The sequence below is a fragment of the Engystomops pustulosus genome, unplaced genomic scaffold (assembly GCF_040894005.1).
Source record: "Engystomops pustulosus unplaced genomic scaffold, aEngPut4.maternal MAT_SCAFFOLD_119, whole genome shotgun sequence".
NCBI classification, from domain to species: Eukaryota; Metazoa; Chordata; class Amphibia; order Anura; family Leptodactylidae; genus Engystomops; species Engystomops pustulosus.
Genome location: NW_027285000.1, coordinates 288,975 through 305,292, shown reverse-complemented (window position 1 = coordinate 305,292; position 16,318 = coordinate 288,975). Strand labels below are relative to the sequence as shown.

The following is a 16,318-nucleotide window of genomic DNA, read 5'->3' as shown; positions in this document are numbered from 1 at the left end:
AGAGAGGTCAGAGCGCCCATGCTGACCCCTGACCCCTGCTGGCTATGATAGAAAGGTGTCAGGACACACAGGACATTGCAGCTCGCTGTGTATGGGGGCTGTAGTCACAGAGAGGTCAGAGCATCCATGCTGACCCCTGACCACTGCTGGCTATGATAGAAAGGTGTCAGGACACACAGGACATGGCAGCTCGCTGTGTATGGGGGATGTAGTCACAGAGAGGTCAGAGCACCCATGCTGACCCCTGACCACAGCTGGCTATGATAGAAAGGTGTCAGGACACAGGACATGGCAGCTCGCTGTGCATGGGGGGTGTAGTCACAGAGGGGTCAGAGCACCCATGCTGACCCCTGACCACTGCTGGCTATGATAGAGAGGTGTCAGGACACACAGGACACGGCAGCTCGCTGTGTATGGGGGGTGTAGTCACAGAGGGGTCAGAGCGCCCATGCTGACCCCTGACCACTGCTGGCTATGATAGAAAGGTGTCAGGACACACAGGACATGGCAGCTCGCTGTGTATGGGGGTGTAGTCACAGAGGGGTCAGAGCGCCCATGCTGACCCCTGACCACTGCTGGCTATGATAGAAAGGTGTCAGGACACACAGGACATGGCAGCTCGCTGTGTATGGGGGGTGTAGTCACAGAGAGGTCAGAGCGCCCATGCTGACCCCTGACCACTGCTGGCTATGATAGAAAGGTGTCAGGACACACAGGACATGGCAGCTCGCTGTCTATGGGGGGTGTAGTCACAGAGGGGTCAGAGCACCCATGCTGACCCCTGACCACTGCTGGCTATGATAGAAAGGTGTCAGGACACACAGGGCATGGCAGCTCGCTGTGTATGGGAGGTGTAGTCACAGAGAGGTCAGAGCACCCATGCTGACCCCTGACCACTGCTGGCTATGATAGAAAGGTGTCGGGACACACAGGACATGGCAGCTCGCTGTGTATGGGGGGATGTAGTCACAGAGAGGTCAGAGCGCCCATGCTGACCTCTGACCACTGCTGGCTATAATAGAAAGGTGTCAGGACACAGGACATGGCAGCTCGCTGTGTATGGGGGGTGTAGTCACAGAGAGGTCAGAGCACCCATGCTGACCCCTGACCACTGCTGGCTATGATAGAAAGGTGTCAGGACACACAGGACATGGCAGCTCGCTGTGTATGGGGGGGTGTAGTCACAGAGAGGACAGAGCACCTATGCTGACCCCTGACCACTGCTGGCTATGATAGAAAGGTGTCAGGACACAGGACATGGCAGCTCGCTGTGTATGGGGGGTGTAGTCACAGAGGGGTCAGAGCGCCCATGCTGACCCCTGACCACTGCTGGCTATGATAGAAAGGTGTCAGGACACACAGGACATGGCAGCTCGCTGTGTATGGGGGGGTGTAGTCACGGAGGGGTCAGAGCACCCATGCTGACCCCTGACCACTGCTGGCTATGATAGAAAGGTGTCAGGACACACAGGACATAGCAGCTCCCTGTGTATGGGGGGTGTAGTCACAGAGAGGTCAGAGCGCCCATACTGACCCCTGACCACTGCTGGCTATGATAGAAAGGTGTCAGGACACAGGACATGGCAGCTCGCTGTGTATGGGGGGTGTAGTCACAGAGGGGTCAGAGCACCCATGCTGACCCCTGACCACTGCTGGCTATGATAGAAAGGTGTCAGGACACAGAACATGGCAGCTCGCTGTGTATGGGGGGTGTAGTCACAGAGGGGTCAGAGCACCCATGCTGACCCCTGACCACTGCTGGCTATGATAGAAAGGTGTCAGGACACAGGACATGGCAGCTCACTGTGTATGGGGGGTGTAGTCACAGAGGGGTCAGAGCACCCATGCTGACCCCTGAGCACTGCTGGCTATGATAGAAAGGTGTCAGGACACACAGGACATGGCAGTTCGCTGTGTATGGGGGGGGTGTAGTCACAGAGAGGTCAGAGCACCCATGCTCACCCCTGACCACTGCTGGCTATGATAGAAAGGTGTCGGGACACACAGGACATGGCAGCTCGCTGTGTATGGGGGGGTGTAGTCACAGAGGGGTCAGAGCGCCCATGCTGACCCCTGACCACTGCTGGCTATGATAGAAAGGTGTCAGGACACACAGGACATGGCAGCTCGCTGTGTATGGGGGGTGTAGTCACAGAGGGGTCAGAGCGCCCATGCTGACCCCTGACCACTGCTGGCTATGATAGAAGGGTGTCAGGACACACAGGACATGGCAGCTCGCTGTGTATGGGGGGTGTAGTCACAGAGGGGTCAGAGCACCCATGCTGACCCCTGACCACTGCTGGCTATGATAGAAAGGTGTCAGGACACACAGGACCTGGCAGCTCGCTGTGTATGGGGGGTGTAGTCACAGAGGGGTCAGAGCACCCATGCTGACCCCTGACCACTGCTGGCTATGATAGAAAGGTGTCAGGACACACAGGACATGGCAGCTCGCTGTGTATGTGGGGTGTAGTCACAGAGGGGTCAGAGTGCCCATGCTGACCCCTGACCACTGCTGGCCAGATAGAAAGGTGTCAGGACACACAGGACATGGCAGCTCCCTGTGTATGGGGGGTGTAGTCACAGAGGGGTCAGAGCACCCATGCTGACCCCTGACCACTGCTGGCTATGATAGAAAGGTGTCAGGACACACAGGACATGGCAGCCCGCTGTGTATGGGGGGTGTAGTCACAGAGGGGTCAGAGCGCCCATGCTGACCCCTGACCACTGCTGGCTATGATAGAAAGGTGTCAGGACACACAGGACATGGCAGCCCGCTGTGTATGGGGGGTGTAGTCACAGAGGGGTCAGAGCGCCCATGCTGACCCCTGACCACTGCTGGCTATGATAGAAAGGTGTCAGGACACACAGGACATGGCAGCCCGCTGTGTATGGGGGGTGTAGTCACAGAGGGGTCAGAGCGCCCATGCTGACCTCTGACCACTGCTGGCTATGATAGAAAGGTGTCAGGACACAGGACATGGCAGCTCGGTGTGTATGGGGGGTGTAGTCACAGAGGGGTCAGAGCACCCATGCTGACCCCTGACCACTGCTGGCTATGATAGAAAGGTGTCAGGACACACAGGACATGGCAGCTCGCTGTGTATGGGGGGTGTAGTCACAGAGAGGTCAGAGCGCCCATGCTGACCCCTGACCACTGCTGGCTATGATAGAAAGGTGTCAGGACACACAGGACATGGCAGCTCGCTGTGTATGGGGGGTGTAGTCACAGAGGAGTCAGAGCGCCCATGCTGACCCCTGACCACTGCTGGCTATGATAGAAAGGTGTCAGGACACACAGGACATGGCAGCTCGCTGTGTATGGGGGGTGTAGTCACAGAGGGGTCAGAGCGCCCATGCTGACCCCTGACCACTGCTGGCTATGATAGAAAGGTGTCAGGACACACAGGACATGGCAGCTCCCTGTGTATGGGGGGTGTAGTCACAGAGGGGTCAGAGCACCCATGCTGACCCCTGACCACTGCTGGCTATGATAGAAAGGTGTCAGGACACACAGGACATGGCAGCTCCCTGTGTATGGGGGGTGTAGTCACAGAGAGGTCAGAGCGCCCATGCTGACCCCTGACCCCTGCTGGCTATGATAGAAAGGTGTCAGGACACACAGGACATTGCAGCTCGCTGTGTATGGGGGCTGTAGTCACAGAGAGGTCAGAGCATCCATGCTGACCCCTGACCACTGCTGGCTATGATAGAAAGGTGTCAGGACACACAGGACATGGCAGCTCGCTGTGTATGGGGGATGTAGTCACAGAGAGGTCAGAGCACCCATGCTGACCCCTGACCACAGCTGGCTATGATAGAAAGGTGTCAGGACACAGGACATGGCAGCTCGCTGTGCATGGGGGGTGTAGTCACAGAGGGGTCAGAGCACCCATGCTGACCCCTGACCACTGCTGGCTATGATAGAGAGGTGTCAGGACACACAGGACACGGCAGCTCGCTGTGTATGGGGGGTGTAGTCACAGAGGGGTCAGAGCGCCCATGCTGACCCCTGACCACTGCTGGCTATGATAGAAAGGTGTCAGGACACACAGGACATGGCAGCTCGCTGTGTATGGGGGTGTAGTCACAGAGGGGTCAGAGCGCCCATGCTGACCCCTGACCACTGCTGGCTATGATAGAAAGGTGTCAGGACACACAGGACATGGCAGCTCGCTGTGTATGGGGGGTGTAGTCACAGAGAGGTCAGAGCGCCCATGCTGACCCCTGACCACTGCTGGCTATGATAGAAAGGTGTCAGGACACACAGGACATGGCAGCTCGCTGTGTATGGGGGGTGTAGTCACAGAGGGGTCAGAGCACCCATGCTGACCCCTGACCACTGCTGGCTATGATAGAAAGGTGTCAGGACACACAGGACATGGCAGCTCGCTGTGTATGGGGGTGTAGTCACAGAGGGGTCAGAGCACCCACGCTGACCCCTGACCACTGCTGGCTATGATAGAAAGGTGTCAGGACACAGGACATGGCAGCTCGCTGTGTATGGGGGTGTAGTCACAGAGAGCTCAGAGCGCCCATGCTGACCCCTGACCACTGCTGGCTATGATAGAAAGGTGTCAGGACACACAGGACATGGCAGCTCGCTGTGTATGGGGGGTGTAGTCACAGAGGGGTCAGAGCACCCATGCTGACCCCTGACCACTGCTGGCTATGATAGAAAGGTATCAGGACACACAGGACATGGCAGCTCGCTGTGTATGGGGGGTGTAGTCACAGAGGGGTCAGAGCGCCCATGCTGACTCCTGACCACTGCTGGCTATGATAGAAAGGTGTCAGGACACACAGGACATGGCAGCTCGCTGTGTATGGGGGGTGTAGTCACAGAGAGGTCAGAGCACCCATGCTGACCCCTGACCCCTGCTGGCTATGATAGAAAGGTGTCAGGACACAGGACATGGCATCTCGCTGTGTATGGGGGTGTAGTCACAGAGGGGTCAGAGCGCCCATGCTGACCCCTGACCACTGCTGGCTATGATAGAAAGGTGTCAGGACACAGGACATGGCAGCTCGCTGTGTATGGGGGGTGTAGTCACAGAGGGGTCAGAGCACCCATGCTGACCCCTGACCACTGCTGGCTATGATAGAAAGGTGTCAGGACACAGGACATGGCAGCTCGCTGTGTATGGGGAGTGTAGTCACAGAGGGGTCAGAGCCCCCATGCTGACCCCTGACCACTGCTGGCTATGATAGAAAGGTGTCAAGACACACAGGACATGGCAGCTCGCTGTGTATGGGGGTGTAGTCACAGAGAGGTCAGAGCACCCATGCTGACCCCTGACCACTGCTGGCTATGATAGAAAGGTGTCAGGTCACACAGGACATGGCAGCTCGCTGTGTATGGGGGGTGTAGTCACAGAGGGGTCAGAGCACCCATGCTGACCCCTGACCACTGCTGGCTATGATAGAAAGGTGTCAGGACACACAGGACATGGCAGCTCGCTGTGTATGGGAGGTGTAGTCACAGAGAGGTCAGAGCGCCCATGCTGACCCCTGACCACTGCTGGCTATGATAGAAAGGTGTCAGGACACACAGGACATGGCAGCTCGCTGTGTATGGGGGGTGTAGTCACAGAGGGGTCAGAGCGCCCATGCTGACCCCTGACCACTGCTGGCTATGATAGAAAGGTGTCAGGACACACAGGACATGGCAGCTCGCTGTGTATGGGGGGTGTAGTCACAGAGGGGTCAGAGCGCCCATGCTGACCCCTGACCACTGCTGGCTATGATAGAAAGGTGTCAGGACACACAGGACATGGCAGCTCGCTGTGTATGGGGGGTGTAGTCACAGAGGGGTCAGAGCGCCCATGCTGACCCCTGACCACTGCTGGCTATGATAGAAAGGTGTCAGGACACACAGGACATGGCAGCTCGCTGTGTATGGGGGTGTAGTCACAGAGAGGTCAGAGCGCCCATGCTGACCCCTGACCACTGCTGGCTATGATAGAAAGGTGTCAGGACACACAGGACATGGCAGCTCGCTGTGTATGGGGGGTGTAGTCACAGAGGGGTCAGAGCGCCCATGCTGACCCCTGACCACTGCTGGCTATGATACAAAGGTGTCAGGACACACAGGACATGGCAGCTCGCTGTGTATGGGGGGTGTAGTCACAGAGGGGTCAGAGCGCCCATGCTGACCCCTGACCACTGCTGGCTATGATAGAAAGGTGTCAGGACACAGGACATGGCAGCTCGCTGTGTATGGGGGGTGTAGTCACAGAGGGGTCAGAGCGCCCATGCTGACCCCTGACCACTGCTGGCTATGATAGAAAGGTGTCAGGACACAGGACATGGCAGCTCGCTGTGTATGGGGGTGTAGTCACAGAGGGGTCAGAGCGCCCATGCTGACCCCTGACCACTGCTGGCTATGATAGAAAGGTGTCAGGACACACAGGACATGGCAGCTCGCTGTGTATGGGGGTGTAGTCACAGAGGGGTCAGAGCGCCCATGCTGACCCCTGACCACTGCTGGCTATGATAGAAAGGTGTCAGGACACACAGGACACGGCAGCTCGCTGTGTATGGGGAGTGTAGTCACAGAGGGGTCAGAGCGCCCATGCTGACCCCTGACCACTGCTGGCTATGATAGAAAGGTGTCAGGACACACAGGACACGGCAGCTCGCTGTGTATGGGGAGTGTAGTCACAGAGGGGTCAGAGCCCCCATGCTGACCCCTGACCACTGCTGGCTATGATAGAAAGGTGTCAGGACACACAGGACATGGCAGCTCGCTGTGTATGGGGGGTGTAGTCACAGAGGGGTCAGAGCGCCCATGCTGACCCCTGACCACTGCTGGCTATGATAGAAAGGTGTCAGGACACACAGGACATGGCAGCTCGCTGTGTATGGGGGTGTAGTCACAGAGGGGTCAGAGCGCCCATGCTGACCCCTGACCACTGCTGGCTATGATAGAAAGGTGTCAGGACACACAGGACATGGCAGCTCGCTGTGTATGGGGGTGTAGTCACAGAGGGGTCAGAGCGCCCATGCTGACCCCTGACCACTGCTGGCTATGATAGAAAGGTGTCAGGACACACAGGACACGGCAGCTCGCTGTGTATGGGGAGTGTAGTCACAGAGGGGTCAGAGCGCCCATGCTGACCCCTGACCACTGCTGGCTATGATAGAAAGGTGTCAGGACACACAGGACACGGCAGCTCGCTGTGTATGGGGAGTGTAGTCACAGAGGGGTCAGAGCCCCCATGCTGACCCCTGACCACTGCTGGCTATGATAGAAAGGTGTCAGGACACACAGGACATGGCAGCTCGCTGTGTATGGGGGGTGTAGTCACAGAGGGGTCAGAGCGCCCATGCTGACCCCTGACCACTGCTGGCTATGATAGAAAGGTGTCAGGACACACAGGACATGGCAGCTCGCTGTGTATGGGGGGTGTAGTCACAGAGGGGTCAGAGCGCCCATGCTGACCCCTGACCACTGCTGGCTATGATAGAAAGGTGTCAGGACACACAGGACATGGCAGCTCGCTGTGTATGGGGGGTGTAGTCACAGAGGGGTCAGAGCACCCATGCTGACCCCTGACCACTGCTGGCTATGATAGAAAGGTGTCAGGACACACAGGACATGGCAGCTCGCTGTGTATGGGGGATGTAGTCACAGAGGGGTCAGAGCGCCCATGCTGACCCCTGACCACTGCTGGCTATGATAGAAAGGTGTCAGGACACACAGGACATGGCAGCTCGCTGTGTATGGGGGGTGTAGTCACAGAGGGGTCAGAGCGCCCATGCTGACCCCTGACCACTGCTGGCTATGATAGATAGGTGTCAGGACACACAGGACATGGCAGCTCGCTGTGTATGGGGGGTGTAGTCACAGAGGGGTCAGAGCACCCATGCTGACCCCTGACCACTGCTGGCTATGATAGGTGTCAGGAAACACAGGACATGGCAGCTCGCTGTGTATGGGGGGTGTAGTCACAGAGGGGTCAGAGCGCCCATGCTGACCCCTGACCACTGCTGGCTATGATAGAAAGGTGTCAGGACACAGGACATGGCAGCTCGCTGTGTATGGGGGTGTAGTCACAGAGGGGTCAGAGCGCCCATGCTGACCCCTGACCACTGCTGGCTATGATAGAAAGGTGTCAGGACACACAGGACATGGCAGCTCGCTGTGTATGGGGGTGTAGTCACAGAGGGGTCAGAGCGCCCATGCTGACCCCTGACCACTGCTGGCTATGATAGAAAGGTGTCAGGACACACAGGGCACGGCAGCTCGCTGTGTATGGGGGGTGTAGTCACAGAGAGGTCAGAGCTCCCATGCTGACCTCTGACCACTGCTGGCTATGATAGAAAGGTGTCAGGACACACAGGACATGGCAGCTCGCTGTGTATGGGGGTGTAGTCACAGAGAGGTCAGAGCACCCATGCTGACCCCTGACCACTGCTGGCTATGATAGAAAGGTGTCAGGACACACAGGACATGGCAGCTCGCTGTGTATGGGGGGTGTAGTCACAGAGGGGTCAGAGCACCCATGCTGACCCCTGACCACTGCTGGCTATGATAGAAAGGTGTCAGGACACAGGACATGGCAGCTCGCTGTGTATGGGGGGTGTAGTCACAGAGGGGTCAGAGCGCTCATGCTGACCCCTGACCACTGCTGGCTATGATAGAAAGGTATCAGGACACACAGGACATGGCAGCTCGCTGTGTATGGGGGGTGTAGTCACAGAGGGGTCAGAGCACCCATGCTGACCCCTGACCACTGCTGGCTATGATAGAAAGGTGTCAGGTCACAGGACATGGCAGCTCGCTGTGTATGGGGGGTGTAGTCACAGAGGGGTCAGAGCGCCCATGCTGACCCCTGACCACTGCTGGCTATGATAGAAAGGTGTCAGGACACACAGGACATGGCAGCTCGCTGTGTATGGGGGATGTAGTCACAGAGGGGTCAGAGCGCCCATGCTGACCCCTGACCACTGCTGGCTATGATAGAAAGGTGTCAGGACACACAGGACATGGCAGCTCGCTGTGTATGGGGGATGTAGTCACAGAGGGGTCAGAGCGCCCATGCTGACCCCTGACCACTGCTGGCTATGATAGAAAGGTGTCAGGACACACAGGACATGGCAGCTCGCTGTGTATGGGGGGTGTAGTCACAGAGGTCAGAGCACCCATGCTGACCCCTGATCACTGCTGGCTATGATAGAAAGGTGTCAGGACACACAGGACATGGCAGCTCGCTGTGTATGGGGGATGTAGTCACAGAGGGGTCAGAGCACCCATGCTGACCCCTGACCCCTGCTGGCTATGGGTGATTCCTTACTTGTAGTATCCGCAGTGTCCAGTAGATGGCGGCAGAGCTCCTCCCCATTACCCGGCAGGGGGCGCTCCTCACATCCTGTACACGCTGGGCGGAAGTAGTTCTCCCGGTGCTGCTGAGGCCGCTGTGTCCGGATGATGGAGGTTGTGGGCTGGAGGATGAGGGCAGTGATACTTCTGTGCGCGCACTGGTGAGTACCGGCGGGTCATCATGTATAGAGCTGTGTCACATCTATTACTGTCCCCCGGCATCATATGGAGGGAGCCCTCGCATATCTCTCCCTGTGTCACACTGATTATCCTCCCCTCTTCTCCCCCTGTGTCACACTGATTATCCTCCCCTCTTCTCCCCCCCGTGTCACACTGATTATCCTCCCCTCTTCTCCCCCCCTGTGTCACACTGATTATCCTCCCCTCTTCTCTCGCTGTGTCACACTGATTATCCTCCCCTCTTCTCCCCCTGTGTCACACTGATTATCCTCCCCTCTTCTCCCCCTGTGTCACACTGATTATCCTCCCCTCTTCTCCCCCTGTGTCACACTGATTATCCTCCCCTCTTCTCCCCCCGTGTCACACTGATTATCCTCCCCTCTTCTCTCACCTGTGTCACACTGATTATCCTCCCCTCTTCTCCCCCCCTGTGTCACACTGATTATCCTCCCCTCTTCTCTCACCTGTGTCACACTGATTATCCTCCCCTCTTCTCCCCCCCTGTGTCACACTGATTATCCTCCCCTCTTCTCTCCCCTGTGTCACACTGATTATCCTCCCCTCTTCTCTCCCCTGTGTCACACTGATTATCCTCCCCTCTTCTCTCCCCTGTGTCACACTGATTATCCTCCCCTCTTCTCCCCCTGTGTCACACTGATTATCCTCCCCTCTTCTCTTCCTGTGTCACACTGATTATCCTCCCCTCTTCTCTCCCCTGTGTTACACTGATTATCCTCCCCTCTGCTCCCCCCTGTGTCACACTGATTATCCTCCCCTCTTCTCCCCCCTGTGTCACACTGATTATCCTCCCCTCTTCTCCCCCCTGTGTCACACTGATTATCCTCCCCTCTTCTCTCCCCTGTGTCACACTGATTATCCTCCCCTCTGCTCCCCCCTGTGTCACACTGATTATCCTCCCCTCTTCTCCCCCCTGTGTCACACTGATTATCCTCCCCTCTTCTCCCCCCTGTGTCACACTGATTATCCTCCCCTCTTCTGCCCCTGTGTCACACTGATTATCCTCCCCTCTTCTCCCCCCTGTGTCACACTGATTATCCTCCCCTCTTCTCCCCCCCTGTGTCACACTGATTATCCTCCCTTCTCTCACCTGTGTCACACTGATTATCCTCCCCTCTGCTCCCCCCTGTGTCACACTGATTATCCTCCCCTCTTCTCCCCCCTGTGTCACACTGATTATCCTCCCCTCTTCTCCCCCCTGTGTCACACTGATTATCCTCCCCTCTTCTCCCCCCCTGTGTCACACTGATTATCCTCCCTTCTCTCACCTGTGTCACACTGATTATCCTCCCCTCTTCTCCCCCGTGTCACACTGATTATCCTCCCTTCTTCTCTCCCTGTGTCACACTGATTATCCTCCCCTCTCTCCCCCCCCCTTTGTCACACTGATTATCCTCCCCTCTTCTCCCCCTGTGTCACACTGATTATCCTCCCCTCTTCTCTCCCCTGTGTCACACTGATTATCCTCCCCTCTTCTCTCCCCTGTGTCACACTGATTATCCTCCCCTCTTCTCTCCCCTGTGTCACACTGATTATCCTCCCCTCTTCTCTCCCCTGTGTCACACTGATTATCCTCCCCTCTTCTCCCCCGTGTCACACTGATTATCCTCCCCTCTTCTCCCCTGTGTCACACTGATTATCCTCCCTTCTCTCACCTGTGTCACACTGATTATCCTCCCCTCTTCTCCCCCGTGTCACACTGATTATCCTCCCTTCTTCTCTCCCTGTGTCACACTGATTATCCTCCCCTCTCTCCCCCCCCCTTTGTCACACTGATTATCCTCCCCTCTTCTCCCCCTGTGTCACACTGATTATCCTCCCCTCTTCTCTCCCCTGTGTCACACTGATTATCCTCCCCTCTTCTCTCCCCTGTGTCACACTGATTATCCTCCCCTCTTCTCCCCCTGTGTCACACTGATTATCCTCCCCTCTTCTCCCCCTGTGTCACACTGATTATCCTCCCCTCTTCTACTCCTGTGTCACACTGATTATCCTCCCCTCTTCTCCCCTGTGTCACACTGATTATCCTCCCCTCTTCTCCCCCTGTGTCACACTGATTATCCTCCCCTCTGCTCCCCGTGTCACACTGATTATCCTCCCCTCTTCTCCCCCTGTGTCACACTGATTATCCTCCCCTCTTCTCCCCCTGTGTCACACTGATTATCCTCCCCTCTTCTCCCCCGTGTCACACTGATTATCCTCCCTTCTTCTCTCCCTGTGTCACACTGATTATCCTCCCCTCTTCTCCCCCCCCCCTTTGTCACACTGATTATCCTCCCCTCTTCTCCCCCTGTGTCACACTGATTATCCTCCCCTCTTCTGCCCCTGTGTCACACTGATTATCCTCCCCTCTTCTCCCCCCTGTGTCACACTGATTATCCTCCCCTCTTCTCTCCCCTGTGTCACACTGATTATCCTCCCCTCTTCTCTCCCCTGTGTCACACTGATTATCCTCCCCTCTTCTCCCCTGTGTCACACTGATTATCCTCCCCTCCTCTCCCCCCGTGTCACACTGATTATCCTCCCCTCTTCTCTCCCTGTGTCACACTGATTATCCTCCCCTCTGCTCCCCCCTGTGTCACACTGATTATCCTCCCTTCTCCCCCCTGTGTCACACTGATTATCCTCCCCTCTTCTCTCACCTGTGTCACACTGATTATCCTCCCCTCTTCTCCCCCCCTGTGTCACACTGATTATCCTCCCCTCTTCTCTCCCCTGTGTCACACTGATTATCCTCCCCTCTTCTCCCCCTGTGTCACACTGATTATCCTCCCCTCTTCTCTCCCCTGTGTCACACTGATTATCCTCCCCTCTTCTCCCCTGTGTCACACTGATTATCCTCCCCTCTTCTCCCCCTGTGTCACACTGATTATCCTCCCCTCTTCTCCCCCCTGTGTCACACTGATTATCCTCACCACTTCTCCCCCTGTGTCACACTGATTATCCTCCCCTCTTCTCTCCCCTGTGTTACACTGATTATCCTCCCCTCTTCTCTCCCTGTGTCACACTGATTATCCTCCCCTCTTCTCCCCCCTGTGTCACACTGATTATCCTCCCCTCTTCTTCCCCTGTGTCACACTGATTATCCTCCCCTCTTCTTCCCCTGTGTCACACTGATTATCCTCCCCTCTTCTCTCCCCTTTGTCACACTGATTATCCTCCCCTCTTCTCTCCCCTGTGTCACACTGATTATCCTCCCCTCTTCTCTCCCCTGTGTTACACTGATTATCCTCCCCTCTTCTCTCCCTGTGTCACACTGATTATCCTCCCCTCTTCTCTCCCCTGTGTCACACTGATTATCCTCCCCTCTTCTCCCCCGTGTCACACTGATTATCCTCCCCTCTTCTCCCCCCGTGTCACACTGATTATCCTCCCCTCTTCTCCCCTGTGTCACACTGATTATCCTCCCTTCTCTCACCTGTGTCACACTGATTATCCTCCCCTCTCTCCCCCCCCCTTTGTCACACTGATTATCCTCCCCTCTTCTCCCCCCTGTGTCACACTGATTATCCTCCCCTCTTCTCCCCCCTGTGTCACACTGATTATCCTCCCCTCTTCTCTCCCTGTGTCACACTGATTACTGTCCCCAGCAGTGTATCAGGTGGTGTAACACATTTTCTCTTCCCTTGTAGTGTGATGTTGTCGTCCGCATCTCAGGACCAGATGTTGGTGGGAGACCCCGGTAAGAACTTGCATGACCTTTGACTTGTTGCATGAGTTGTGTCATGTGACTTGACCGTATTCTCTTTTGCAGACCCCCCAGCCATGAGCACCCCCTGCTGGCAGACAGAGGAGTACACAACCTCCAAGGACTGCTACAGCTGCACCCAGTTTGAGTCGGTAAGTGGTGACGCCTCGTTGCCTGCGGAGCTTACACTCTACCCCCCTTAGTAACCGCCATCTTGTTTCTCCTGTATAGAAGACGCTGAGTCAGTGCACAGTCACCGGCTTCATAGAGCAGGTCACCTGCACCTCCTCCAGCAAGTCCGAGTATAAAAGGTGAGTAGTTTATAGGGGTCCGGAGGTCGGGCTCAGGTCATTATTTCCCTTTGTAACCACCTCTGCCCCTCCCCCTTCAGTTGTCGCTCCACCCCCATGGAGAAGAGGGTGTTCTGGCAGTTTGTGGGCGCAATGTTGGGGGGCTCCGTCCTCCTCTCGCTCCTGGTGATATCTCGGCAGAGGATGTTGGATCGGCGAGCGCTGGAGAAGGTGCGCAAACAGATCGAGTCCATCTGATGGGCGGAGTCTAAGAGACTTTTGGGCGGTACCACCTTCTTCTTTGCCTGTGGTCCTGATGAGCCCGTGTGTCCAGTGCTACAAACGCACATTCCCTATGTAGCACACTCAGCCAATCAGGACATCACAAGACCTACAGTAACCGTGTGATGGAGTGTCACCTGTGGCGGGGGCGATATTATGGGGCGGGGTAATGATGGCGGACTATTTATTACAAATTGTATTATTCAATAAAGTTATACTGTTTTATATATGTGCAAAAAATTACTTAACATTAGGGTGGAGACCATCAGCAAGTAGTGAGTGCAGCTCTGGAGTATAATACATGATATACAGGGCAGTCATCTCCTATCAGCGCTTCCCTGACTGAGAGCAGATTATTGGTGCAGGAGGCCGGGTAATGATGATTGCAGCTGAAAAGTCTTCACCACCTGCCAGGACCTCCAGCCCCTAATACTACAGATCCAGATACTATCACCACCTGCCAGGACCTCCAGCCCCTAATGCTACAGATCCAGATACTATCACCACCTGCCAGGATCCCCAGCCCCTAATACTACAGATCCAGATACTATCACCACCTGCCAGGACCTCCAGCCCCTAATACTACAGATCCAGATACTATCACCACCTGCCAGGACCTCCAGCCCCTAATACTACAGATCCAGATACTATCACCACCTGCCAGGACCTCCAGCCCCTAATGCTACAGATCCAGATACTATCACCACCTGCCAGGACCTCCGGCCCCTAATACTACAGATCCAGATACTATCACCACCTGCCAGGATCCCCAGCCCCTAATACTACAGATCCAGATACTATCACCACCTGCCAGGACCTCCAGCCCCTAATGCTACAGATCCAGATACTATCACCACCTGCCAGGACCTCCAGCCCCTAATACTACAGATCCAGATACTATCACCACCTGCCAGGACCTCCAGCCCCTAATGCTACAGATCCAGATACTATCACCACCTGCCAGGACCTCCAGCCCCTAATACTACAGATCCAGATACTATCACCACCTGCCAGGACCTCCAGCCCCTAATACTACAGATCCAGATACTATCACCACCTGCCAGGACCTCCAGCCCCTAATACTACAGATCCAGATACTATCACTCACCTGCCAGGACCTCCAGCCCCTAACACTACAGATCCAGATACTACCATCACCTGCCAGGACCTCCAGCTCCTAATACTACAGATCCAGATACTATCACCCACCTGCCAGGACCTCCAGCCCCTAATACTACAGATCCAGATACTATCACCACCTGCCAGGACCTCCAGCCCCTAATGCTACAGATCCAGATACTATCACCACCTGCCAGGACCTCCGGCCCCTAATACTACAGATCCAGATACTATCACCACCTGCCAGGACCTCCAGCCCCTAATGCTACAGATCCAGATACTATCACCACCTGCCAGGATCCCCAGCCCCTAATACTACAGATCCAGATACTATCACCACCTGCCAGGACCTCCAGCCCCTAATGCTACAGATCCAGATACTATCACCACCTGCCAGGACCTCCGGCCCCTAATACTACAGATCCAGATACTATCACCACCTGCCAGGACCTCCAGCCCCTAATACTACAGATCCAGATACTATCACCACCTGCCAGGATCCCCAGCCCCTAATACTACAGATCCAGATACTATCACCACCTGCCAGGACCTCCAGCCCCTAATGCTACAGATCCAGATACTATCACCACCTGCCAGGACCTCCAGCCCCTAATACTACAGATCCAGATACTATCACCACCTGCCAGGACCTCCAGCCCCTAATGCTACAGATCCAGATACTATCACCACCTGCCAGGACCTCCAGCCCCTAATACTACAGATCCAGATACTATCACCACCTGCCAGGACCTCCAGCCCCTAATACTACAGATCCAGATACTATCACCACCTGCCAGGACCTCCGGCCCCTAATACTACAGATCCAGATACTATCACTCACCTGCCAGGACCTCCAGCCCCTAACACTACAGATCCAGATACTACCATCACCTGCCAGGACCTCCAGCTCCTAATACTACAGATCCAGATACTATCACCCACCTGCCAGGACCTCCAGCCCCTAATACTACAGATCCAGATACTATCACCACCTGCCAGGACCTCCAGCTCCTAATACTACAGATCCAGATACTATCACTCACCTGCCAGGACCTCCAGCCCCTAATACTACAGATCCAGATACTATCACCACCTGCCAGGACCTCCAGCCCCTAATACTACAGATCCAGATACTATCACCACCTGCCAGGACCTCTAGCCCCTAATACTACAGATCCAGATACTATCATCCCCTGCCAGGACCTCCAGCCCCTAATACTACAGATCCAGATACTATCACCACCTGCCAGGACCTCCAGCCCCTAATACTACAGATCCAGATACTATCACCACCTGCCAGGACCTCCGGCCCCTAATACTACAGATCCAGATACTATCACCACCTGCCAGGACCTCCGGCCCCTAATACTACAGATCCAGATACTATCACCCACCTGCCAGGACCTCCAGCCCCTA

The 16,318-nt window shown here is 55.7% G+C and overlaps 1 protein-coding gene across 1 annotated transcript; it reads left to right on the top strand.

Annotated features, from left to right (window-relative positions):
* Positions 1–9,332: 9,332 nt before the first annotated feature.
* On the top strand, positions 9,333–14,008 carry JTB (jumping translocation breakpoint). Its single transcript, XM_072131676.1, has 5 exons — positions 9,333–9,486; positions 13,156–13,205; positions 13,278–13,363; positions 13,443–13,522; positions 13,603–14,008. The coding sequence occupies exons 1-5, from the start codon at positions 9,431–9,433 to the stop codon at positions 13,757–13,759; spliced, it is 429 nt and encodes a 142-aa protein (XP_071987777.1). The 5' UTR covers positions 9,333–9,430; the 3' UTR covers positions 13,760–14,008.
* The last annotated feature ends 2,310 nt before the right edge of the window (positions 14,009–16,318 follow it).

What these genes read in the sequence shown, in the direction of transcription:
- JTB (XM_072131676.1), top strand. Translation starts at nt 9,431, where the DNA reads ATGATGGAGGTTGTGGGCTGGAGGATGAGGGCAGTGATACTTCTGTGC. An exon ending in GATGTTGGTGGGAGACCCCG is followed by an intron (nt 13,206 to 13,277) that starts GTAAGAACTTGC and finishes TCTCTTTTGCAG; the next exon opens with ACCCCCCAGCCATGAGCACC. An exon ending in AGCAAGTCCGAGTATAAAAG is followed by an intron (nt 13,523 to 13,602) that starts GTGAGTAGTTTA and finishes CTCCCCCTTCAG; the next exon opens with TTGTCGCTCCACCCCCATGG.